The 25,746-nt window shown below is 44.0% G+C and overlaps 1 protein-coding gene across 2 annotated transcripts; it reads right to left on the bottom strand.

Moving 5' to 3' along the window:
* Window positions 1-15,820: 15,820 nt before the first annotated feature.
* On the bottom strand, window positions 15,821-25,504 carry RTP1 (receptor transporter protein 1). Of its 2 annotated transcripts, XM_017549570.2 has the most exons (3): window positions 25,375-25,504; window positions 20,556-20,753; window positions 15,821-18,786 (listed from the first exon to the last, which is right to left on the bottom strand). In XM_017549570.2, the coding sequence occupies exons 2-3, from the start codon at window positions 20,717-20,719 to the stop codon at window positions 18,267-18,269; spliced, it is 684 nt and encodes a 227-aa protein (XP_017405059.1). In that variant the 5' UTR covers window positions 20,720-20,753; window positions 25,375-25,504; the 3' UTR covers window positions 15,821-18,266. The 2 variants fall into 2 exon arrangements, with proteins under 2 accessions (XP_017405059.1, XP_017405058.1); XM_017549569.2 differs by lacking the exon at window positions 25,375-25,504 and having other exon boundaries at window positions 20,556-21,074.
* Window positions 25,505-25,746: the final 242 nt, after the last annotated feature.

Here is a 25,746-nt window from a genome sequence, read left to right as displayed (position 1 = left end):
TGAATCATATGTTCAAAGTTTGCTTTGAAAATATGGCACCATGTCTAATAATAATAAGTGGCCTGTTCTTGGTTGGAGGATATGCTTTATTTCTGCCATGAATTAATCTTGTTCATTGGGGATCAGGAATCAAAGAATCACCACCACCAAGAGGCCCTTTAAGCAAGAGTTGGGAAGGAGTTAGGGAGGGGAGTGTAGACCACTCATGTGACAGAGGTGGTAGCCAATCTTGGCCTAGAATAAGAAGTCTCAAAATCAAAAGACTTGGGTTCTAGTGCAACATAGGCTGACTCCCTTATTTATTTAATTTCCCCATCTATACACCAGTAAAATAACCTCTCTCCTGAGGTTGTTGAATCTGATGAATTAGCAGATAGGACAGAACTTAGAAAATTGTAAGTTTACTCAAATATAAAAAGTTACATGGGAAATAATAATCACTAACATTTTTGAGCATTTACTATTTGTCACAACAAAATGTGATGAAAGGACTATTCTTATCCCCTTTTTACAGTTGAGCAAACTGAAGTGTGGTGAAGGGTAAAATGTGCTCTGACTTAGAAGCACAAATACCCCAGCAGCAATGAGCACTCTTAAGCGCTCAGATCTTGGTTTCTAAAATATCATCATCCAATAAAAGTAACAAGGGCTCTTTGAAGAAATGGCCGATTCCAGGACGGGGGCCAGAAACATCCAAGCTGAGCCTGGAGCATCTTGTAGTCCCAGAAAGTAAGGAAGTGTTCAACGCGCCACACAATGTTGGGCTATGTCAAGGGGACACAGGAGCCAAGTGACAGAGTTCCGCTGGTCAAAGCTGGAATTTTGAGCAACAAAACAGCATAGCATTGGATAATAACCCAAAGTATAAAATATTCATGAGAACATACTTATATGAATAAATTATTGAACAAATAAAAACTGGGAGAATAGACAGATCTCCTATTGAAAAAATGTAAAATAGTTTAGGTACATACTCTGCCCTCCAGAGATGCAGCATAATTCCCCATCCCTTAAGTGTTGGCAGAGCACAGTGACTTCTTTCAGAGGAATAAGTATAAAAATGGTGAGGGGGGCGGTAATTCTGCCACGCAGAAACCTGGTAAACACTACCTCAGCCACGTAATCAAGGTTAATACAAAGTGCTAAGTCATATAGATAGTATGTGACCTTGTGTGCCATGATGAAAATGGCTTCGTACCTCTGTGTTCTTCCTCTCCAAATCCCATAACACCAGGTTAATCATGAGAAACACATCAGGCAAATCCCAACTGAGGGACTTTCTACAAAGTACCTGACAAACACTCATCAGAACTGTTAGAGTAATCAAAAACAAGAGCATTCTCAAATCAAAACTACATTGAGATACCATCTCACGCCAGTTAGAATGGCAATCATTAAAAAATCCATAGACAGCAGATGCTGGAGAGGATGTGGAGAAATAGGAACACTTTTACACTGTTGGTGGGAGTGTAAATTAGTTCAACCATTGTGGAAGACAGTGTAGCAATTCCTCAAGGATCTAGAAATAGAAATTCCATTTGACCCAGCAATCCCATTACTGGGTATATATCCAAAGGATTATAAATCGTTCTAGTATAAGGACACATGCACACGAATGTTCATTGCAGCACTGTTTACAATAACAAAGACCTGGAACCAACCCAAATGCCCATCGATGATAGACTGGACAGGAAAAATGTGGCACATATACACCATGGAATACTATGCAGCCATCAAAAACAATGAGTTCATGTCCTTTGTAGGGACATGGATGAACCTGGAAACCATCATTCTCAGCAAACTGACACAAGAACAGAAAATCAAACACCACATGTTCTCACTCATAGGCGGGTGTTGAACAATGAGAACACATGGACACAGGGAGGGAGCATCACACACTGGGGTCTGTTGGGGGGAAATGGGGGAGGGACAGTGGGGGGTGGGGAGTTGGGGAGAGATAGCATGGGAAGAAATGCCAGATATAGGTGATGGGGAGGAAGGCAGCAAATCACACTGCCACATGTGTACCTATGCAACAATCTTGCATGTTCTTCACATGTACCCCAAAACCTAAAATGCAATAAAAAAAAAAAACCAGGGGCTTTTTAGGAACCATTCCCACCCAAAATTGGTTTGATTTTTGCCTTCCCAAAGGTTTTTTTAAGTTCCCGGCCCCAGTGCCTTCGAATGTGAACTTATTTGGGAATAGGGTAATTGCAGATGTAATTAGTTAAGAAAAGGTCATACTAAAGCAGAGTGGGCCCTTAATTAATCCTATAGACTGGTGCCCTTATAAGAAAAGTAGGCGTGGTGGCTCACACCTGTAATCCCAGCACTTAGGGAGGCCAAGGCAGGTGGATCACTTGAGGTCAGGAGTTCGAGACCAGCCTGGCTAACCTGGTGAAACCCGGTCTCTACTAAAAATACAAAAATTAGCCGGACATGGTGGGATTTAGCAGAGCATCTGCTGGGTGTCTGTAATTCCAGCTACTCAAGAGATTGAAGCAGGAGAATCATTTGAACCCAGGAGGCAGAGGTTGCAACGAGCCAAAATCACACCACTGCATTCCAGCCTGGGCAACAGAGTGAGACCCCCATTTCCAAGAAACAAACAAACCACAAAAAAAAAGAAGAGTAAAAACACAGAGACAAAGACAGCTGAGGGAGAACACCATGTCTTGATAAAGGCAGAGTTTGAAGTTTATAGCTACAAGCCAAGAAATGCTAAGGATTGCCAGCAAACCAGCAGAAGCCAGGAACAGGTGAGGCAGGATCCTCCTCTACAAGTTTCAGAAGGGAACACCCTGACTGCAGACTTCTAGCCTCCAAACTGTGTAATCATAAATGTCTGTTGTTTTAAGCTACCCAGTTTTGGCAGCCCTAGGACACTAACACAGAACCTAAGGAGATACGACAAATAAATGCAAAGTGATATCCTGGATGCTATCCTGGAAAAAGCAAAAACATCCAGTGAAAACTGTGGACATCTGAATAAAATATGGACTTTATTTAATAATTATGTATTGGCCGGGCGCGGTGGCTCACGCCTGTAATCCCAGCACTTTGGGAGGCCGAGGCGGGTGGATCACGAGGTCAAGAGATCGAGACCATCCTGGTCAACATGGTGAAACCCCGTCTCTACTAAAACTACAAAAAATTAGCTGGGCATGGTGGCGCGTGCCTGTAATCCCAGCTACTCGGGAGGTTGAGGCAGGAGAATTGCCTGAACCCAGGAGGCGGAGGTTGCGGTGAGCCGAGATCGCGCCATTGCACTCCAGCCTGGGTAACAAGAGCGAAACTCCGTCTCAAAAAAAATAATAATAATAATAATTATGTATCAATCTTGGTTCATTAATTGTGAGAAATGTACTGAACAAATATAAGATGGTAATAATAGCGGAAACTGGTATAGTATGCATCAGAACTTCCTGCACCATCTTCATAACTTTTTCCAACACTGTTCTAAAAATAAATGTCATAAAAATGTGACCCACCATCTCTCAGGTAGGAGATGGAGGAACCAGGTTTTGAAACCAGTTCTGATGGACGCTGGGGCCCAGTCTCTTAACTGGCACACCAGTGGTTCTCAATCGAGGCTGCACACAGGCATTACCTGGGGAGTTTACATAAATACCAATGTCTGAGTCCCAACTCCAGAGATCCAAATATAATCGGTCTAGAGAAAGGCCTGAGCACCGGGTTTTTTTTAAAGATTCTTCGGTGATTTTAATGGACATTCAGTTTGACAGTCATTATTACAGACTATCCTGCCAGTGTGCAGCCTCCGACTTGGGTCACTCAGCTGGTAAGAGACAGAGAGGAAATCGATTCCCTGGTGTTGTAACCCATGATCAAGAACTATTTTGTGACTCTTCAGTAGCAACACCATTGCTTAGACAATTCTGCACTAGTGTTTTTCTGGAAAGAACAGTGCTGTTTTACCTTGCAGGAGTAAAGCAGAGAAGAGGAGAAGCATCCCAGGCACTGGGGAATAACATATGAGAATGCTGGGATATGAAAGGACACTGGGCATTTGGGGGGAAGTGAGTGACATGGTCCCTAGAGAGACAGACAGTTTGGGAGAAAGAACATCAAACCATTTGGGAAGATCTCTAAGTGCAGGATTATCAAAAGCCTTAAAAACACAGCTTGTTTGGGGAATAGGGAGCCATCTAAAAATTTTTAAACCAAACAGAGATGTGATCAGCTTTCCCTTTCAAATGGGACATTAAATGCAGTGAACTTTAAATGAGGGAGACTCAAGATGGCTATAGTACATCAGGCAAGAGACCTAAAGGTCCTGAACGAGGCAGACCAACTTACAGGGAGGAGGGGAATCTCCTTCTGGGGGCTCTGAGAACCTAGGGATGGGCCTACAGAAGTCACTTTTAACAGATTCCCAACCTCTGTTAACACTTCACAGTGAATTAGTAGAGAAGTAGAGAGAAAAGAGGGCAGAAATAAAAACCCAAATGCAGACATGGTTTTCCAGGTCCCTGGTCTTTCTGTGACCCACTGGGATCAGCATTTGTCTAAAGAAAGGAAGCCATGGGTTCCCTGAACTTGAGAATTTCCTGTGTTGGCATTTTTTTTTCAAGAAGAAAAGAAAAATGTCATTTGGATGCAGAAACAAAAACCCAATTCCTAGTAATGAGATTCTGATAATAAGGGAAAAGAACCAGAACCATTTCAACACCGTGGCAGATCACAAAGGCTCCAAGGGAGTCCTCACAGAGGAACCGGGTATTAGGATAAAGCAGTGTGATGACAAAGGGAAGGTGTACCGTGCCTGGAAGGTGCACAGGGTGAGTGCCTGAATGACAAACAGATCAGCCTGGGCAAAAACATGTCTTCCCCACCAACATCTTTCAGTCCCCATGGAGACCTCTACAAAGTAAAAGGTTATGATAACCCAGTGGATCCCAACAGGCCAGCACAAACCAGAGCAAGCCCTGGGGATCCAAAGGTCACAGTGTTGATGTAGACCAGGCCTGTGGCCTCAGAAGATGCTGACCTATTTTGAAAGTGAGGACTCTCATCTCCCCTCAGGCTGTTTGTCCTGTGACGTTAGCCCATCTTGCCCATCGCCTGGGACCATCTGGCTTATTTAATCCATGCCAGTTAAATGCTCCCATGTGGCCCAGACCTGCCAATGGGATCCAAGACAACAGAATCATTCCTTTAAACGGCTCTGACATCTCCCTTTGGTCTGAGTTTGCACGTCTGGCGCCCAAATCCATGCTAGCAGTCTGGGCCTCCCACCAAGTCTTTTCATTTGAGTGCATTTTAAAATTATAAAGTACTTCAAGTGCACTGAAAAAAAAAATAGAGACAAAAAATCTACCTCCTGCTCAGATTTGATGAAACAATGTGACCTATGAAAGGGACATCAGCAGGATTCCAGTACAAGAAGTGGTTGGTGCCGTGAGAGAGTAGCCTTGGGTCAGTGGACAGAGCTCCGAACCTGGCTGTGAAGGCCTAGATTCCAGTCCTCACTCCACTCCCAAGGCTCTGAAAGCCCCAGGGAATCTTGCTCTCTGTGGCTCAGTGTCCACTGTCTTCCTGTTGGTTTCTCTTTGTTTTTCCAACCTCTCTACATGGGGATTCCCCAAACCCAGCCCTTTGGCCTCTTTTCTTTCCTCTCTACCTTCACTCCCTAAATAATCTCATCTAGACTTATGCCGTTTAATACCACCTAAGTGCTGATGGCTCTCCAAGTTCATCTCTAGCGAGGGCACCTCCTCTAAACTCCAGATATTTCAACTGCCACCCTGGCATTTCTTATGTTTAACGTCTAACAGAATGTCCACGTCCAAAACTGAGCTCCTGAGATTGCCCCAAAATTTGTTCCTCACAGCCTTCTTCCTCTCAGAAAGTAGACACTCCGTTCTTCCAGTTGCCCAGGCCAAAAATCCTGGGGCATCTTTGACTTCTCTCCAAAGATACATCTGAGTCACCAGCAGATCCTCTCTGCTCTGCCTTTAAAGTATATCCAGACCCAACCACGGCTGCTACCACCCTGGAACAGGCCAACACCACCTCCTGCATGGAGTTCTGCTGGAGCCTCCTGGCTAATATTTTCCCTTTCATTCTTGTATCTCTGTGGTCTATTATCAACTTGGTGATAGCAAATTGGGTAACATCACCCTGCCACTCAACTTCTCCAGGGGCTTCCTGTCTATGAAGATTAAAAACCAAAGTTCTGACAATGATCCCTGTTATCACTTTGGTCCTACTGCACACATTAGCCCCCTCGTGTATGAACATTTCGGGATGCTCCTGCCTCAGGGCCTTGGCACATACCCTTCCTCTTACTCGGTTTCTTTATCTTCTTGTTGTTGTTTTTCCCAGTGTCATCTGCTTTGTAAGGCCTTCCCTCACTACCAGTTTCCATTGTAACTTCATTCCCTCCCCTTCCTATCTCCCTCATCTACTTTGTTCTTCTTCTCAGTATGTAACTCTATCTAATATACCACACATGTCAACTTATATTGTGTGTTATCTAGCTCTTCTATCCACAATAACAGCAATTTAGCAGCTTTTCTCTCTGCCATATCCCCAAGCGTCTAGAACAATATCTGGCACATAATATGCACTCAAGAAACATCTATTAAATGAATGAATCTTGAAACTCAGGAATACTTTATTACATTCTGTAAATATCACTATGACCCTATTAAGATGGTGATGTAGAATTATTGGGCTTATTTTAAAAGAAGTGAGAGGATAAAAAAAAGTTTCATCACTACTGCCCAAGTTCTTTTATAAGATAAAACCTTTCAAGGTAACTGCCTTTAAAAACTTGAATTCCTTTAGAGAAAAGTCAGATAGAAAAGATATGTTTGTTTCCAGACAGGAAAGGAAAGAAAGATGTTATGAAGGTTTCAAATAAGAGGGTTAAACACCAAACCAAGCTAGGCAGACTGAAATCCTGGGGTAACAACCAGATCACCTGTTGGAAGAGTCAGGGTTAGGATACCATTCCAAATTCCCCTCTTCCCCCCAAGTAGGGCTAAGTGGCAGCTTGCGATTAAGATCAAATCTGGCAGAGACCCTTCAGGGCACATCTGTTTGCTTAACAGAAGAGAAAGCTGATATCTAGGGGAGAGGAAAGACTACGTCACCCGCCAGCACAGTGGTGTGTGCCTATAGTCCCAGCTACTTGGGAGGCTGAGGTGGGAGGATCGCTTGAGCCCAGGAGTTCTGGGCTGTAGTGCTCTATGCCGATTGGGTGTCTGCGCTAAGTTCGGCATCAATATGGTGACCTCCCGGGAGCGGGGGACCATCAGGTTGCCTAAGGAGGGGTGAACTGGCCCAAGTTGGAAACAGAGCAGGTCAAAACTCCCGTGCTGATCAGTAGTGGGATGGTGCCTGTGAATAACCACTGCACTCCAGCCTGGGCAACATAGCAAGACCATGCCTCAAAAAAAAAAAAAAAGTAGAAAAATAAAATAAAATAAATACTGTGTCACCCAAGGCCGGCAGCCTATATAATGGTTAAACCAGGGCTGAAACCCAGGTTGCCTGACTCCCAGACCAATGAGCTCTTCTACCACAACCACTAATGCAACCACCTCCACAAGGCCCTGTAACAACATAGTCATCCAACAGGCGAATTTCATTTCCCCGGTGCATGTGGCAATACTCAGGCAATGCCAAAAATGACTCCAAAGGAAATTCCTTAGCTAGGAGTCCTACAGAGAACCAGAATGGGACTTGGGAAAGAACCGAATTCCTCTGGGGTATTCCAGCCAATGGGAACGGAGCCCAGAAAATCACTGGTGTTTTCTGTTTAAGGATTATTTTTTTAAATAGCTATCTTTGAAGAACGAAGAGTGGCCATCATGCTTCTGGAAAAATGAAATCATTGCTTTGAAATAAATATGAGAAGAAAATAAATATATATATATATATTAAAATAAATCAATTATAAGCTGCAGAGTTAACCCTTGCTGTTCTCTTTTTTTTTTTTTTTTTTAAGTATTTACCAACCAAGCTTCACTGAAATCACAGAGAAGAAAGAGCCTTTCAGAACTCAAAGAGAAAGCTGCAAATTAAAAGAGAAAGAGGTTGGAAGAAGAGCATGAGCATTCAGTGAGCATGTGCTCTGTAGCAGGCATTATCACAGACAGAGTATTATTTATTCCTGGCAATAGCCCTCCAAGGCAGATAGTACTATTTCCATTTTGATGAGGAGAAAAATGAGGTTACAGAGCTGGTAAGTAGCAGAATCAGCACTCAAGGGTTTTCTGACCCCAAATTTCATGATCTTCTCTTACCCCATGACACACAATGCTGGTCAAGTTTCCTAGTTTCTCTGGGCTTCAGTTTCTCATCTGCAAAATAAGGGCCCTAGCTCAAAGCATCTCTAATTTTTCTTGTAGCTCTGATAGTCTGTGGGCTTACTATGTTGGACATGTTCCTTAGTTGGCAGTCTTCTCAGTTCCCAGGGGTCCTGACCCCCAGGAGGAGCCTTCCCATTGAGCTGGTCCTCTGTCCAGAGGGGCATGAGGAAAGCAATAAAGGCAGCACTTTTTCCCAACCCTACACTAATAATTTCAGCTTCTGGAAGTCTAATTTGGTGCCTGTAGTTCTCTTCCTGGCTTGAACATCAAGACGAGCAAACAGAAGTTCCAATGGGAGAGCCCCAGGATCCAAGAACTTCCCTGAGGAGTTTATTTATAACACATAAGATACATCTAACAAGTTCATTATGTGGTATGCAGCAATGTGTGCAAAGAAAGAACCATCACACAGAAATCTTTGCCAAGATAGGAGCAAAGCCCATAAGCAAACCTAGAATTCCCCATCTGTAGCAAGTATAAGAGGCAATAAGAGAGGCAGGTGAGGCCTCCTTAGATTGAAATATCTTTATAGCAGATCAAGAAGAGTCCTGGTAAACAGTTCTGGACTAAAACTAGATGGGATCTGAATGCTTTGCTCTACCACCACCTGACAGCAGGCCCTGGGGTTAGTCACTCCCACACTCTCATCACATTTTGTCATTTTTGAAATGAAGTGATTGAGTCCCTCATGGTTCTTCCAACTATAACATCCCATGACTCTGTAAATACTTGCTTCCCTAAGTATACTTTGAGAATCATAAAGGCTTAGAGTTGGAAGGGGAGCCTGTGAAATGGAAAGCAGAGGGAAATATACATGCTCTAACAGGAGCATCTATTTTATTCTTGAATGGATAAAATGAAGAGGAAAGAGTGTAGGCTGGAAACAAAATGAGTTGGAATTAGCCTGGCAAAGAAAAAAGAGGAACAGATGGAACAGCATGTGTGAGGTATCATTATGGCCCTGTGTGGAGGCCGGGTTGCAGGAAGGCAAGAACAGGGAGAACAGTGCACTGCAGTGAAATGGCAGACCGAGAAGATCCAAACCCATGTTCCCCTCAGAGAAACATCAAATAACAACCAGAGACTGGATGCAATTAAAATAATCTTATAAAAGTGTTGGAAAATGGTAAAAGGTCCACAGCAAAGAAGTGAATGCTCAATCAAGAAAAAGCCACATTCGAAACATTGGGAAATTCATGGTGTTTTTATTCACCCTTGACCCACGCTTTCTCTGGTGTGGCACAGGGAAGAGACAGCAGCCCATGCCCAATATCCTCCCTCAGAATGGAAGGAGCAGATCAGACCTTATTTGCAATGTTTTAACATCTTTGTGGGGCTGCTTGGAGGGCTGATCTCCCTCTTTAACCTAGGGTGTCAGGCATGGGAGACTGCTTTAGAAAGCTTCAAGGAAACTACAGACTCACAGACACCAGGGGCAAGAGACTACAGGTGGAGCTATACAATAGATCATCTGACACCCAGAGGAGAGGCTGGAGTGAGACTCTGGGAAATGAAGACATTCAAACGCAGACCTGTATACTGGGAAACTGAAAAAGCCATAGGCCCAGGCAAGATGCATGCTCAAAAAAGAACTGAAAAGACTTTACGCTTTCACCTCTAGCTGATTCCTAGGTGCAGTGCACGCACAGCTAATTAGTGAAGGGCTTCTCTGTCACAGAGCCAGTCTGCAAAGACTGGAAGAGGTGGCTGTACTCCAAATGCCCCATTTTTAATAACAACAAAATTATTTAAATAATTGAAAGTAAGAATTTAAACGGATGAATCCTTGTACACTAATGACTGCAGAAGCATTATTCACAATAGCCAAAAGGTAGAAACAATACAAATGTCTTTCAATGGATGAATGGAGTTTAAGATATCCTGTTATAAGTGACAGAAAACAGACTAAGATGGAAAAATTGGTACCAAGAAGTAGGGTGCTGCTGGTCATGAATACCTGAAAATCTGGAATTGGCTCTAGAATTGGGTAGTGGGCAGAGGCTGAAAGAATTTGGAGGAGAAGTCTAGGAAATGCTTAGATTGTGATGAAGGCTTAGAAGGAAAAAGAACTACGGAAAGTTTGAAACTCTTTAGAGATGGGTTAAGTGGTCATGACCAGAATGCTGACGGAAATATGAACAGTAAAGGCCATTCTGATGAGGTTTTAAATAAAACCGAAAAACAAAGTATTAGAACTGGAATAAAGGCCATCTTTGTAATAAATTTGCAAAGTACTTGGCTGAACTGTGTCCACACCCAAGAACTTTGTGGAAGGCCAAACTTGGTTGTGATGAACTAGGGTATCTGGAAGAATAAATTTCTAAGCAAAACAAGAAGCTGCATGTTTACTTTTGGCAGCTCACACTGAGGTTGAGGAACAAAAAAACAATTGAAAGAATTTATAATTAAAAAGTAAGCAGAGTGGAAATATTTGAAAATCTCTCAGCCTAGCCACGTAAAGAGTGAAAAGGAAAGGATGTAGCCCAGAGGTCATTTGCTAAAGAGATTAGCATGGCTAGAAGGGATCTAGGTGCTATTCCTCAAGACAATGGAAGAAAGACCTCAAAGGCATTTCAGAGATCTTCAGGGCTTCCCCTCTTATCACAGGCCCAGAGGCCTAGGAGGAAAGAATGGTTTCAGGGAGCAAACCCAGGCATTTTCTATGGGCTTACTGCCCAAGACTACCTTGAGACTCTGTACCCTGGCACAGTACTCTGAGGCCACATCAGGCAGGACTCAAACAGGTAAAGGTATGGCTCATTCTCCAGATCTGGAAGGTAAGTCATAAACCTTGGCAGCATCCACATGGTGCTAACTCTGCTGACTTGCAAGAAGCAAGAGCTGTGGAGGCTTATTAGCCCTCATCTAAGTTTCAAAAATCATAACTGATAGCCTGAAAGCCCAGACAGAGACTTGTTGCAGCAGCAGAGTCACCACAGTGAGCCTCTGCTAGAGCAAGGCCAAACAGAAATGTAGAGTCAGAGCTGCTACAGAAAGTTTTCAATAGGGCGGCGTCTCATGGGCACTGGAAATGGAATCGCCACCCACCGAGACCCAAGAGCTTTCAGCATGTAATGCCAACCTGGGAAAACTGGATGGACTGACCCCAGCCAAGCTTCAGAGGCAGAGCTACCCAAGGCTTGTGGGGCCCAACCCCCATACGAGTGTGTAGAGGATGCCAGAAATGGAGTCAAAGGAGATCATTCTGGAGTCTTAAGACCCTGTGTCTGCTGTCTTGAGTTTCTGAGTTGTTCAGAGCTTGTTACCCCTTTTTGCTTTTCTATGTCCCCCTTTTGGAATAGGAATGTGTACCCTATGCTTATCACACCATTGTATATTAGAAGTAGATATAGAAGTAGATATTTTGCTTTGACTTCACAGACTCATATATAAGACTTATGACTTTGAACCTTTAAGTTGCTGCTGAACCAAGTTAAGACTTTGGGGCTATGCAAATGGAATATGTGTCTTTGTATGTGAGAAGGACATGAGTTTTGGGAGCCAAGACAGAATGCTATGGTTTGATTGTCCCCTCAAAAATTCATTGAAACTTAATCCCCAGTGTGGCAGTATTGAAAAGTGAGGCTTTTAAAATGTGATAGGGGCTGGGCGCGGTGGCTCACGCCTGTAATCCCAGCACTTTGGGAGGCCGAGGCAGGTGGATCACAAGTTCAAGAGATCGAGAACATCCTGGTCAACATGGTGAAACCCCTTCTCCACTAAAAATACAAAAAATTAGCTGGGCATGGTGGCGCACGCCTGTAGCCCCAGCTACTCAGGAGGCTGGGGCAGGAGAATTGCTTGAACCCAGGAGGCAGAGGTTGCGGTGAGCGGAGATCGTGCCATTGCACTCCAGCCTGGGTAACAAAAGCGAAACTCCGTCTCAAATAAATAAATAAATAAATAAAAATAAAACGTGATAGGATCATGAGGGCTTTTCCTCACAAATGGAGTAATCCATTCATGGATTAATAGGTTAATGGATTAATGAGTTATCATGGGAGGAGAACTGGTGACTTTATAAGAAAAAGAAGAAAGGCCTGAGTGAGCACACTAGCATGCTAAGCCTGTCATGTGATGCCACAAAGAGTCCCCATCAGCAAGAAGGCCCTCACCAGATGCAGCCCCTCATCCTTAGACTTCTTAGTCTGCATAGCTGTAAGAAATATATTTATTTCTTTTATAAATTACTCAGTTTCAGGTATTCTGTTGTAGCAACAAAAAATTGATTAAGTAAATAAACAAAACGTGGTATATACATTCAAGGAAATACAATTCAGCCTTAAAAAGAAAAAAATTCTGATATATGTTTTAATATCATGTACCTTGAAAATATTATGCTAGGTGAAATAAGCCAGACACAGGACAAATATTGTGGCTACTGTGCCACTGGAAAAATGAAGAAAAGAAATGACTCTCTCTATATTAAAGCAAACCAGGTAAAATAGTCAAATCCATACACAGAAAGCTGAATGGTGGTTGTCATTGGTCTATGAAATCGATTTGATAGTTTCCATTTGGAGTGATTAAAAAGTTCTGGAGATAGACAGCAGGGATAGTTACAGAGCAATGTGAATGTACTTAATGCCACTGAATTGTGCAATTAAAAGTGGTTAAGATAAAAAATTTTATGGAACACCAGAAGGGAAAATATATTTCAGAATCAGTTAGGACATGTTGACTTTGAAATGCCTGTGAAACACTCAAATAGAGATGTCGAGGAGAACATAAACGTAAGAAGCCCCGAAGAGAGTTCATGCCTTGAGATGTATATTTTGAGTCATTAGGATACAGATATTAAAGAACACTCAGAATAGATTCAATCAGCCAGAGGATATCAACGAATATGAGGATCGAAAAGACTAAGACTTGGAATTGGAGCCTAAAAAACACCAACATTCAGGAGGCAGGCTGAGGCAGAGAAACCTGTGAAGAAGAGAGGAAGAAGGAGACAGAAAAGCTGAAGGTAAATCAGGAGGGCGCACAGAATTGAACTCCTGTGAGAGGTCAAGAAAAATGAGGTTTAAAAGTGTTCATCGTATGTAGCCCTAAGATGCCTGCTGGTGATCTGGATGAGGAGAGTTTCTGCAACACTGTGGGGGGAACACTAGCCTGCCGAATTAACTGAAAGTGTAAATGTGGGGGCAGTCTATGGACAGCCCTTGAAACATTTGATTGTAAATGGAAAGAGAAAAGGCAGGATTTGGCCAGCCATGGTGGTTTACACCTGTAATCCTAGCACTTTGGGAGGCCAAGGCAGGTGGATCACCTGAAGTCAGGAGTTCAAGACCAGCCTGGTTAATATGAAAACACCATCTCTACTAAAAATACAAAAAATACCTGGGTGTGGTGGTGGGTACCTATAATCCTAGCTACTCTAGAGGCTGGGGCAGGAGAATCGCTTGAACCTGGGAGGTGGAGGTTGCAGGAGCCAAGACCATGCCACTTCACTCCAGCCTGGGTGGCAGAGCAAAACTCCATCTCAAAAAGAAAAGAAAGAGAAAGAAAGAAAAGAAAAGGCAGGATTTGGAGGGGAATGCGTGGGGTTGAGACGGGCACTTCATTGCAAAGAGCAGAGAAGTTGAAGGTCCAGGGAGAGGGCAGTTGGAGCTCTGGTGTGGGCTTTCATCATCAGAGCTGACCCAGTGGAGAAGAAGACCTGGTATATCAGTCAGCATCCTTTGGTTGAAACATACAGAGATGGCAACTGATTTAAGCATAAAAGGGAATGTATTGACAAACTATGGGGAAAATTCACAGAATCAAAAATAAGAGTGGAGAACAAGACTCAGCAAAGGACAAAATTTGGCCATGCTGAGAACATGAATAGCAGAAACCATTTTACAAACCTGCCAGGGGACCGTCACTGGAATTGGTAGGCTCCACCTGTTTTCGTGTTTTTATCACTTTGCTCATCATTGAAATTCCAACCAATTGTCCTAGGCCATGTACCCCTTGCTTGGGAGTTGAGGGGAGGTGCAGAGTTCCTGGATATCCCACCAGGTTATGTTGCATGGGGGACAGGTAATTCCTGGAAAGGGAAGTCAGAGTGCTATTTTTAAAGGATGTGGAGTGGATACAGGACCCCCAGAAAGCAGCACAACCAGAACAGGACTGCAAAAATCAGAAACTGGAGGTTTTACTCTGAGAAAGTCAGAGCAAGGACACTAACCTTGTTTTCTGATACCCTTTCAGCACTTACTCATTCACGTTTTCATTCAGTTAGTGTACCACAACCCAGAGTGGAGGGAAGTTAACATCCTATGGGGCAACCCTCAGCCACTAAAAGACAGGAGCCAGGGGATAGATGCCCCTTTACCCCCAAGTGATCTGGAGATGCATTTCATCTGGTTTCTCAGATGGGGCAGAACAGCCCTTCACCAATGGAGGTGGCCAGCTTGACAAGGCCTCCTTCCGTGGGATTTCCCTCCTGCTTTACTGTGCTCCCCCAGCCTTGCTCCAGCTTTCTGGGATCATGCTTTCCAGTCAAGTACTGTCACATAAACCTCTTGACTTCGGCTTTCTGGAAACACAGACTAGGGTAAAGGCAAGACAAATCAGGAGTGAGAGGGTAGGGTGAGGGAGGTCAGAAAGTGAGCTAAGGGAATTTCTTGGGAAAAATCTTTCCAGCAGAGGGGACAGGTGGAATAAGGCCCTAAGTAGGACCATGTCTGTGTGTCTGGGGAACAGCACAGAAACCAGGGTTTCTGGCAAAGAGTACGAAAAGATGTCAGTAACGTGGCTGCACCACATCACATTTGGCCTTCCAGGGCTTGGCTTTTACAAAACAAAAAGGGGAGCCCAAGAATGGCAGGATCTGACTTGGGTTAAAAAGACTGCCCTGGCTGCAGGGCTGAGAAAAGATCTGTGTGGGGAATAGGAAACATCCCCCACTGTGGGTTCCCACTTGTGAGAACCAGAACTAGAATTAGATAGTGAAAAAAATTCAAGCCCTTTTGAGGGAGGCTTAAAAGGAAAAAAGTTTTCTTTAAAAGGCAGAACTATCCAAAGATGGCACAAGCTGCCTTGGGTGGTAATGCTCTCCTGCCACTGGGGGTGCTCAATACAGGCTGGAAAAAGTCATTGGAAAGTGTGTAAAAATGCTTTATATGAGCTAATACAGGGTGGCACAAAGACAGACTTCAGGATGCTTCATACCATATGAGCATCTAAGCCCTAGAGACCCAGAGAGAATAATGTTCCCCCAAATGTCCCAGCAGAACCCAATTAAACTCTAACAAGCTCCCAATGCAGGGTTCAGGATCCTTCACATGACCCCAATGCTATCATCTCAAAACAAATCAAAACTAGAACAAAAACAAAATGCTGTTCCTACTACAAGTACCTTAAACTGATTTGCTTTGGGATATGTAAGTGCAAGACCTAGAAAGAATGAGAGGTGGAGTGAGAAGGAGACTCCAAATATTGTCACAAGCATAATATGCTAGAAAGGTGAGGATCTGGCTGGAGATGGCTCAGCTTATTGGTTCATTTATTCATTGAACACATTTTTATTGAACATTTGTTATGCATTCAGTAGAGGTGAATAGAATCTATGGAGTCTGTGCTTTTTGGAACTTACAGCCTAGCAGGGATAAGTAATTATAACAAGTTGTATGAGTGTCCCAGCAAGGGTGGCAGAGCTCAGTGGCAAAGACTCTCAGAGCAGAACACAGCCATTGTGGCAGCAAACGTGCAGGAGCAAGGGAGTGTGAGGAAGAGTGAAATCTCCAGAGCAAAGGTTGGGGAGTGTGTAAGGCAGCTAGAGAGAGGGAAGCTGAGCCCCGGTCCTAAAGAATCCAGGGCAAGTTACCAAGGAAGCTCTCAAGGCTCAGTTTTCATAAAACCAGATGTAAAAGAAAGTCTATTCCTCTGTTAGAAGGCATTACGCCAGGCAGCACAGGTCAGTCACCTGGATGTCTTATTGTAATGCAGATTCCAAGGTCCAATTGCCCCCAAATTTTGATCCCATTGGTCTAGGGTAGAGGTTAAGTACTTATATTTCTTTAAAATCTCTCCAGAATTTCAAAAGTACATCTAGGGCTGAAAACCTCTGTAGCAAGCAGAGATGTCTGAGAAACCAGAGAGCACCCCCTGCACCCACAGTACTCATTTCTTCATCTAGTCCACATATTCTGAACACCTACTATCTAGGAAGTAAATCAGGACTTGCTAGATAGCAGGTGTTCAGAAAATGTGGGCTAGATTAAGAAATAAACACTCTGTGAATGAAGTAAAGGAAGCCATCACTGTTTACTTGAATTTGAGCCAGGACAGGAGTAAAACTGACCTTTTGCTGATCCCCTGAATGACAGACTTGCATCCCTCCTGATTATGGACAAGAACTGGACCTAGCTAGAGCCTCATGTGGGTGGGGGAAGGGACAAAAAGGAGAGGAGGGGAGACAGGGTGCTGGGATGGAGGGGACCAACAGCTCATTATAGATCAGTGACAGTGGGGGAATCTCAAACACACATTAATGACTACTAAGCCTTATTGAAGATATCCTGTCTTTATTAAAGTGTCCCATGTTTATGTAAGTGACCCCCCCTCCTCCATCACTACAGATGATGGTGACTTTCTATGAAAGAAGAGAGTAGTCAAGTTTTTAACAGAGGTAGGGTAAATGAGGCCCCTCAAAAGTGCAGGGAAGGAGGAGAGGGGATCAAGTTATCAACAGAGTTGGGGTTAATGAAGCCCCTCAAGAGTGCAGCTTGCTGCCTCTCCCCACCAATTCCATTCCAGACCCCCACTGTCAGAAAGTCTTCTCTCCTCCCATCTCAACCCATATTACATCTCACTGTAGAGCCTTGTAAGGTTCTCCCACATATCTGAGCAGTTCCACATGGACAAAACATTTTACATCTTTAACGCCCTCTTTCTTGCTGGAGACACCCCCATCCCTGTGGCTTTAGGGGGAAAGCTGATCTTTGACAAGAGGCCTCATTCTTGGCCAATGTGGAAACGCCATTTAACTGTAATTTCAGCAAAGAACCCAGGAGGCCAGGCTCCTGTTCCTGTGTTTTGACCATCGGTGTCGCTGAGAATCTGCTAGACTTGGCCCCTGAACTCTGAAGATCCTCCATTATAATGCTTCCCAGGGATTTTTTGCTTTGCTTCTAAAACTCTGTCTTCTAAACCTCCCCTAAATTCTCTGCCAGTTCATACGCCATGGGTGAGAAGCCTAGCTCTATGGGACCCCACCCCAACCACCATCTTTCAGCCAGGCAGACTCCAGGATTCACCCTGAGTGGAAAGAAACTGGAATCTGAGAAACAAAAGCAAGAGACGCTGTGTACCCAACAGCAAAGGAACAGCCTGGTCTCCCACCTCTTGCCCTTCAAGGGAAACCCCTGCTGCATATGTGAAGGCAGAATCATAGACAAGGCTCACAGGGTGGGCAAAGAAGCTAATTTAAGGCTGCAGCTAGAGAATGTGGGGAATCATGAGGGGTAGGGGTGCAGGACTAACAGGGGCAAGCTCATTACTGTGGAAAACCCTTTGGAGATCACCCAGTCTTCTCATTTTCAAACTTTTCAAAAGTAAACTTTTTTTTTGTACAAACATCTTGAATGGAACTCCATCTAAAGTAAAGCTGTTCTGATTGAAGCAAGAGGAGGAGGCAGGAGGTGGAGGATGAGTTGAAGACACCCACTTGCTTAGTCTACTTTCCCAATCCAAAAGGCCCTGAGGCACCTAAGCAGAACTTTGGGGTCCTGGGTTTCACTATGATAAACCAATGATCTTGCCCAAACCGTTAGTTTTATAAAAGGCAAAACTGTATAATTTGTCCAAGATCTCCACTGAGTCAGTGGCATCACCAGCGCTAGAAGTTGACACTACTCCCAATCCAGGTTTCTCCTCTACCTTCCCATCAGCTAACTGGCACCCTCGACAGGCTCTGGGCCCACCCAGGGAATCTTAGACGGAGCTACGGAAGGAGAACTGCAGGTAGATGATCAACAGCAGGACTGTGGCCCAAAACAAGCACCAGGGGAGAGAGCAGAAGTTCCAGGCTGAGCCCGTCTCCTCCTGCGGCTTGGCGGGGCTGGGCGCCCGGGAGAAGGTGTAGGTGGTCGCCTCCTCCTCCAGCAGCTTCTCGCTGGGCTTCCAGTGCACGATGCCCTCCTGGCAGGCCTCGCAGAACTCCCCGCGGTGCCGCCGGTTGTCCTGGCGGCTGGCCACGTGGATGCGGTACTGGCCGCCGCGCTCCCCATAGCACTGCTCGCGCAGGCTGGTGATGAGGTTGTCCACCAGGCCCTCGATGTTCTCCTCCAGCATGCTGGACTCGTCCAGCCGCGCCGTGCCGCACTCATAGCACAGCTGCTTGAAGACGCGCATACGCACCGAGCCAGCCCGCTGGGCGCGGTCCAGGAACATGTGGAAGAGGATGACCAGGTGGGGCGACTGCCAGGTGTGCCAGCACCAGGAGCAGTGGAACCTGCGGAGATGGGAGGAGAGGGAGGAATAGAAGACGGGTGGAGGTGGTGGAAACAGCCCCAGGAATGGAGTGAGGGGACCTGGGGACTAAGCAGAGCCTGGAGGTAGAGGCAGTGTTGCCGGTGCCCTGGGTTCATTAGCTTTCCCCAGGAAGCCCCTCAGCCTGGCGAGTGCCTCTAGAACCAAAGCAGGCTCCTCAGAATGCCACCTGGCATCCAGCAGTGCTCTACCTCCTCAGTGCTTTCCAGAGGCCTCAACTCCCTCCACCGGAGTGCTGGGCATCATTCCCATTCCTCATCTGCAAACTGCCCAGGGTACACTAGGTGAGTCCTTCCTGCTCACACCAGACAAGAAACTCATAATCCATCTGCACATTTCTATCTATTAACACTGACTGTGAACAGGCTAGATCCAAATCAGGAGAAAATGACACCATTACTAGCTGTCAGCGTCCAGGCCAGTGCCAGAGTTGATTCATCACAAGGCCTGGAGGTGGAGGCAGTCTGTGCCCAGAGCCCCAAGGGCTGTAGTCTCCCAGGCCTGACAGGGGCCAGCTGGGGATCACAGGCCCACAGCCAGGTCTGGGGCAGCCACAAGCCCTCCCTAGTCAGCCCTGACAGCCTTCCAGGTCTTGGAGAAGCTCCTGAGTCCCACCCGTACATGTCCAGCCCTTGACACCCCTCCTGTCAGCCAATTTAGGAGCTTCACATTTTTATTCTCTTCTGTTCACTCACATCTTTTGGGAATTGTTTCTTCCTCTCAGATCAGACTACAAAACCTGATTGAAAAATGTCTTAACTGGAGGGACCTGGAAATCATCTACTTAATCATTTGTTTTATGCTGAGACAGAGAGTGAGAGAGGCATCCATGTACACACAGCTAGAGGCAGAGCCGGTGCCCAGCACGTAACAGGTGCCCAGTAATGTTTCCTGAATTGACGAAGTGAATTGACTGAATCAGAGCAGGCAGGAAGGTCTTGCTTCTGACTCCGAGGCTGCACCTCTCAGCCTCCCCATCCTATGTCCCAAGGGTAAGCCCGTACACTCTGGACCCATGAACAAGAGTGCTAGAAAATCATCTCAGAAGGTTTCTACATGCTAATCACCTGGAACTCTTCTTAAAATCAGATTGTGATTCAGGTCTAAAAGGGGCCCAAGAGCCTGCCTTCCTAACAAGTTCCAGGTGACGCTGACGCTGACACTGCTCTGTGGACCAGAGGCTAACCTCTCACTGTGCAAACGCAGAAAGCCAGGTCCAAGAAGAAAATCAAATTCCTCAAGGGCCATGGAGCCAACAGTAGAGCCAGCTTCCGGCACACCTCATGTATTCAATATTTGAAATGAAAGTACGTCGAGTTAAATAGATTTAAACTGGTCCCAGGACCAGAGCACAGACCTCTCGACCTCCAGTGAGCCTTACACCCTCCTTCTCTGGTTTTAAACTACTTTTTAAGAGATTGTTAAAATAGAAAATATGTAAAATTTCAGTGTGTAGGACTAATAAATACATTCTATGTCTTTATTTTCCAGATGAAAAAATTATGACTCAGAGAGAAAGAGTAACACAGGTGATCAGTGAAAGAGCTGGAATCAAACTCAAATATCCTAGTTGCCAGTGAGGGACTCTTTCTCTGACTTCCAGTCTACGCCAGTCTAATAGCGAGATTGAAGCTAAACACTTGGGTTCTATGTAATCTTCTCCTTGGAAGGTGCCCCAGGGCTAGAGACCTAGAGGCTGCCTGCAGGGTTCCTACTTCCTGGGCTACTCACCTGCCTGAAGCATGCACCTCCAGGTACTGCTTCCAACCAGGGCCCAGCACATTGTGCTTGAGGTTGGGGTCTATGATGAGGTCCCAGCTGTCAGCCGGCTTTGCCTCCTCCATCTTCTCATAGAAGATTTTCTTCCACTCTTCTGTGGTCACGCTTTTACACATGGTCTCGTCAGTAGTGAGGGAGGGCAATTTCCACCTTAGTGAGAACACGGAGAGTGAGGGTAGGTGCAGGGCAGGGCAGCGCAGTCTCCACGGTCTAAAAATCCTCATCGACAGGACCAGGAGGAAGCAGGACCCAGCTCCCTCCTTTGTCCGCAGTGGAACCTGTTTCCACGGCAACCAGGCAGGGCGCCAGAAGACAGAGCTTGGAAGGAGGGAGTCTCCGAAGAGGTGTTTCAAGGCCCTGAACTGAGATTGCAGAGGAAGAGTTTGTGTGTCTAAGCAATCCAAGACAGGGTGGGGGACCTGACCAAAGGTTGAGCTTCAGACCATCTCACCCTGGCCTGCAAAGGGTATGGGGAGGTGAGGACTTGGGAGCTGGCTCAGTTTCACCTTGCTGCCCCCTGGAGGCATCATCAGCATCTGGCTGCTATGGTAACCATGATGCCTTAGGGAGCCAAGAAGAAATAGGGATGGGGAGATGTAAATGTGTTAGTAGATGGAGCAATAATAAGAAAAGCTCGCTTGGCTTCCCCAGCCATCTTGGGATTAGCACTTTGCCATTTTCAAAACACAATTGGAGGTCTCTTAAGCTACGATTACTATTGCCGCAGTACAGGTCAGGAGCCTAAGACTCCCCTAGCCTATAATTGGCAGAACCTGTATACAAATTCACACTGTTGACCCCAGACCAGTTCATTCATTCATTCATTTAAAACATATCCAGACATGTAGGTAGGGTTTGCAGACATGCGCCAGGCTTTATGTCAGTGCTTGTAGCTGACTATGTTCCCAATAAATGTGCAATAGGACCCAGGCTGTAATGGCCTTATATAAGACCAGCCACCTGTGCACAAAGGAAGGAGCCATTGCATCAGCAGGGCAGGAGTAGACAAAATTATTTACAAGCTAATTATAGAAGTGCGGAAGAGGAGCACCATCCATAGGCAAAACAGTCTTTACTATACATGCCTCTTCTGCTATTTTTAATAAATTATTTTTCTTTTTAAAAGGTCATATGTGTTTATTCTAGAAAAATTATAAAATATAGATTAAAGAAAAGAGAAGTAATACTCTTCCATAATACTGCACCCAAGATGACTACTGTTAACATGATATGTACATCTTGCTTACCATTTTTGTACATGTACATGTGTATCTGTGTGTGTAAATACGCACATATTCCACATATCACATACATTCTACACACCACATTGTAACATTTTTAAAAAACATATTATGAATATTTTTCTAGGTCATATTCCATAGTAGTATATTATAGGCTACCTATATTCTGTTATATGGATAGGCATAATTTATTTAGCCCATCCTTATTTGAGGGCATTTTGGTTTTATTTCAGTTTCTTACATTACACTCTTGACATCTATTTGTATAAAACTTGTTGACGAAGCTCATTGCAAGCATTAGAGACAACACTTCCTACAACTGGAAAACACATTTCTTCACTCCACTCTCTGCAAAAGTTTGGTGTAGCTAGCAGAATCTGAGCAGGCTCTTCACACAGTATGAATTGTGGACAGCCAGCCGATCTTGAAATTTAGTGATGAAAAAGAAGGACCTAAAACTCACTCATCTGATATCAGAAAGCATCTTCCAAGTGCTCCTCCTGCCACTTCGTAAATGTTTGATGCCTTCATTTACATTATTTTAACCTCAGTTTATTCATCTTCTCAGTGGGATAATAATAAAACAGTATCTGCAGTGATTAAAAGCAGGGGTTCTAGAATGACTTGCCTGGTTGCTTTTTGTTTGTTTTTTGTTTGTTTGTTTGTTTTTTTGAGACACAGTCTCTGTTGCCCAGGCTGGAGTACAATGGCATGATCTCAGCTCACTTCAACCTCCACCTCCCGAGTTCAAGCAATTCCCCTGCCTCAGCCACCAAGTAGCTGGGATTTCAGGTGTGTGCCACCACATCCAGCTAATTTTAGTAGAGATGGGGTTTCACCATGTTGGCCAGGCTGGTCCTAAACTCCTGACCTCAGGTGATCCACCCGCCTCAGTTTGCCAAAGTGCTAGAATAACAGGTGTGAGCCACTGCGCCTGGCCGCATTTTTTTTTTTTTTAATTTCCATATGGCCTCATAGGTAGCAATTCTAACATATGTGATCTACATCTTTTCATCCTAGTAAAAACAGATGTGAATGTTTTATGTGAATATATTTTTAATTTTCACAGTAACAGCAACCACTTTATAGCAATTACTATACAGCACTTACCCAGTAAGTGCTTAGAATGCATTATTCTAGTGCTTTATAAATATTAACTTATTTCATTCAATAATAACCTTGACAGGTAGGTAATAGCAGCAGCTCCATTTTACAGATACATAAGCTAAAGTCTAGAGGTTAGATAACATGCTCAGGATTTAACAGCTAAAAATTAGTTGAACGTAAACTTGAACCTATATGACTGTCTACAAAGCCCCAGCTTTCGCCATTGTGATGCTCAGCATGGAATCTAGAACATAACATCTGCTAATTAAATGTGAGTTTCTTCATCATTCGCATGGCCACTCCAGACCCCAAGAATTTCAAATGAAGTTTATATCATTTCAGCAAATGGTTCACTGGGCCACGCTGAAGCCACATCTCCCCAGAAGAGGAGTGAGTTGTGCATGACCCACCAGGCTCCCTGCTGCTGCTGGGGATGCTGCCTCAGCTGCCAAACTTAATGAAGCAATGGTCTCCACAGAGCCCTGATACTCGGTGTAAATATTTTAGAGCTGAGAGAGACATTTAGCTTGAAATCTTACTGAAGAAAATATAGTACAGAAAGTCATCTCCAGGCACAGCAACCCTGTAAAGCCTCAATCATTTGAAGCCAGGGATCTTGGCTCAATGGAAAGAGCACTGAAGTGGGAGTCAGGAGAGTCATAGCCCAGCTCTGCTCCTGGCTGGCTCTGTGACCTTGGGCAAGTCACTAATTTCTCTTGGCCTCAGTTTGTCCATCTGTTCAATGAAGAATTAGGGCAGATGACAAAGATAAGGTCCTCTCTGACTATAGTCATATATGGTTTTGAATAGCTTTATACTTAGAAAACTGAATCCTGGGAGGGCAGGAGGTATGATGGAGGCCACCGGATGGAAGAGGGAAGCTTCTTTTGTCTAAAAAAAAACCTTGGAAAATTTATTTAGAAAGTAGAAAATAAAAAGTATGACTCTAACATCTATTTAGATTGTGAACAAAATTAGAAACAGTTAAACTACAGAAAAAAAAGGCAGAGATACTGAAGTTAACTTAATGGCTATCCAATACAAACAAGCAAAATCCAAGTTACTTTCATGCAAATAAGCATTGAGGAAAAGAATATGGGAATGTTTACAGAATGAACCATGGCAAATATTTTTCAAATTTACATAAGAAACTACATAAATGAAAAAATAATGTACAAGAAATGTTTTACAGCTTACAATAGGCTATAACTTAGTTTATCATGAAAAAAATTTGTAGGACATCATACATTTTACATCACAGATACAGCGTTAAAAGAATTTAGACATCGTAAAGCTTAGACTTGACAAGAATAATGTAACAGAATAGGGCAACTAAAACTGAAATGGCATGTGTAAGTAAAATTCATCCCCAACTTAAAGGACTCCTTAGCTTGGTACATAATAACATATTCTGAGTATGATTTGGTTAATAACTGGGCATTAAGATAAATATCACTTAATTTTAGTTTAAAAGTCAGTTTTAGCTGTAGTTGAAATTAAAAGTCAAAGCACACAGTGTATAAAAAATAATAAAAACCACCTGAGTATCACTTACGTCCTAACACTATTAATTATATTCGTGATAAGCAGACTAGGATATTGATGTTACTTCTACAAAGTTGCCTTCTATTTCTAAATGCTGTAAACTAAACTAAAACAGGTTCCTCAGAAAAGAAATGGCAAATTCCAAAATGGCTTAACAGCTGTGACAACGATTGACTGAGCCAGGTATGACATCGATGAAATTGAAACATACAATGTAAAGTTGAAATAGTCCCAAATTATTTTACATTATTTATGTATACTCTACAAATTATGCAAACATAGAAATGTTTTCTTGGAATGCTATTGGAACTGCAAGCACTGCAATGTATGAAAGAAAGAGGTTTAGAAATTTAAAACTTTAATAATAATATCCTACAATTGAATTAGTTGCATATTTATACCATTCAAAATCTTAATTTTAGCCTCATTCACTCCTTTGACAAATAAAGGAAGAGGGAAGCTTCTAAAGGGGCATGGCAGCTGGTGCCTGGAGCCATGCTCTGTCTCCTGGGGCCTGTTACATAGCTGAAGATCTCTGGGGAGGTGCCACTCTGCTAGATTTGTACTGAACATAGCAAGAAGGACAGAAATTAAATATATAGAGCCACTGAACATTAACACTGGGAAGCCTTTTTTTATAGAGAGATGGGGTCTCGCTATGTTGCCCAGGCTGGTCTCAAACTCCTGGGCTCAAGCAATCCTCCTGCCTTAGCCTCCCAAAGTGCTGGGATCATAGGCATGAGCCACCTCACCTGGCGGCACTGGGGAAAACTTCAGTTCTTCAGGACCCTTCATTAAGCTTTTAGTCCTTCAAGTCAGTATTCATGCCTCTGAATTAAGGCAGTCGACACCTAAATAAATAAACTAATTTAACTAACCTCACAGATACGATGGAAGCTACCTCAGGTGGGAGCTACTGGCCAAAATGAGAATGAGGACTTTGGACCTTCCCAAAAAAGTACGTAAAGCTGAGAGGTGCTTATAACGAAGAGTGCTACCCAGAAGAAACCCTCTAGAACTATGTTGCCGTTGTGGCTACAATAAACACTATGATGACAGAACACAGAAAGTAAGAATCACCAGAGGGGTGTGTGTGAGTGTGTGTGTGTGTGTGTGTGTGTGTGTGTGTAACCAGCTGATGCAATCCCCACTGGCACAAATAAGGTTCTATTTAGAACCTGAGGTTGCTGTGCAGAGGTCAATATAATGCATCTTTCTAGATAGCAAAGTATTTTCTCTAATAAAAATTT

Source organism: Cebus imitator, unplaced genomic scaffold, assembly GCF_001604975.1.
Source record: "Cebus imitator isolate Cc_AM_T3 unplaced genomic scaffold, Cebus_imitator-1.0 Scaffold220, whole genome shotgun sequence".
Taxonomy (NCBI): domain Eukaryota; kingdom Metazoa; phylum Chordata; class Mammalia; order Primates; family Cebidae; genus Cebus; species Cebus imitator.
Note: the sequence above shows the minus strand (reverse complement) of the source record. Positions and strands in the feature narration are given on the sequence as shown.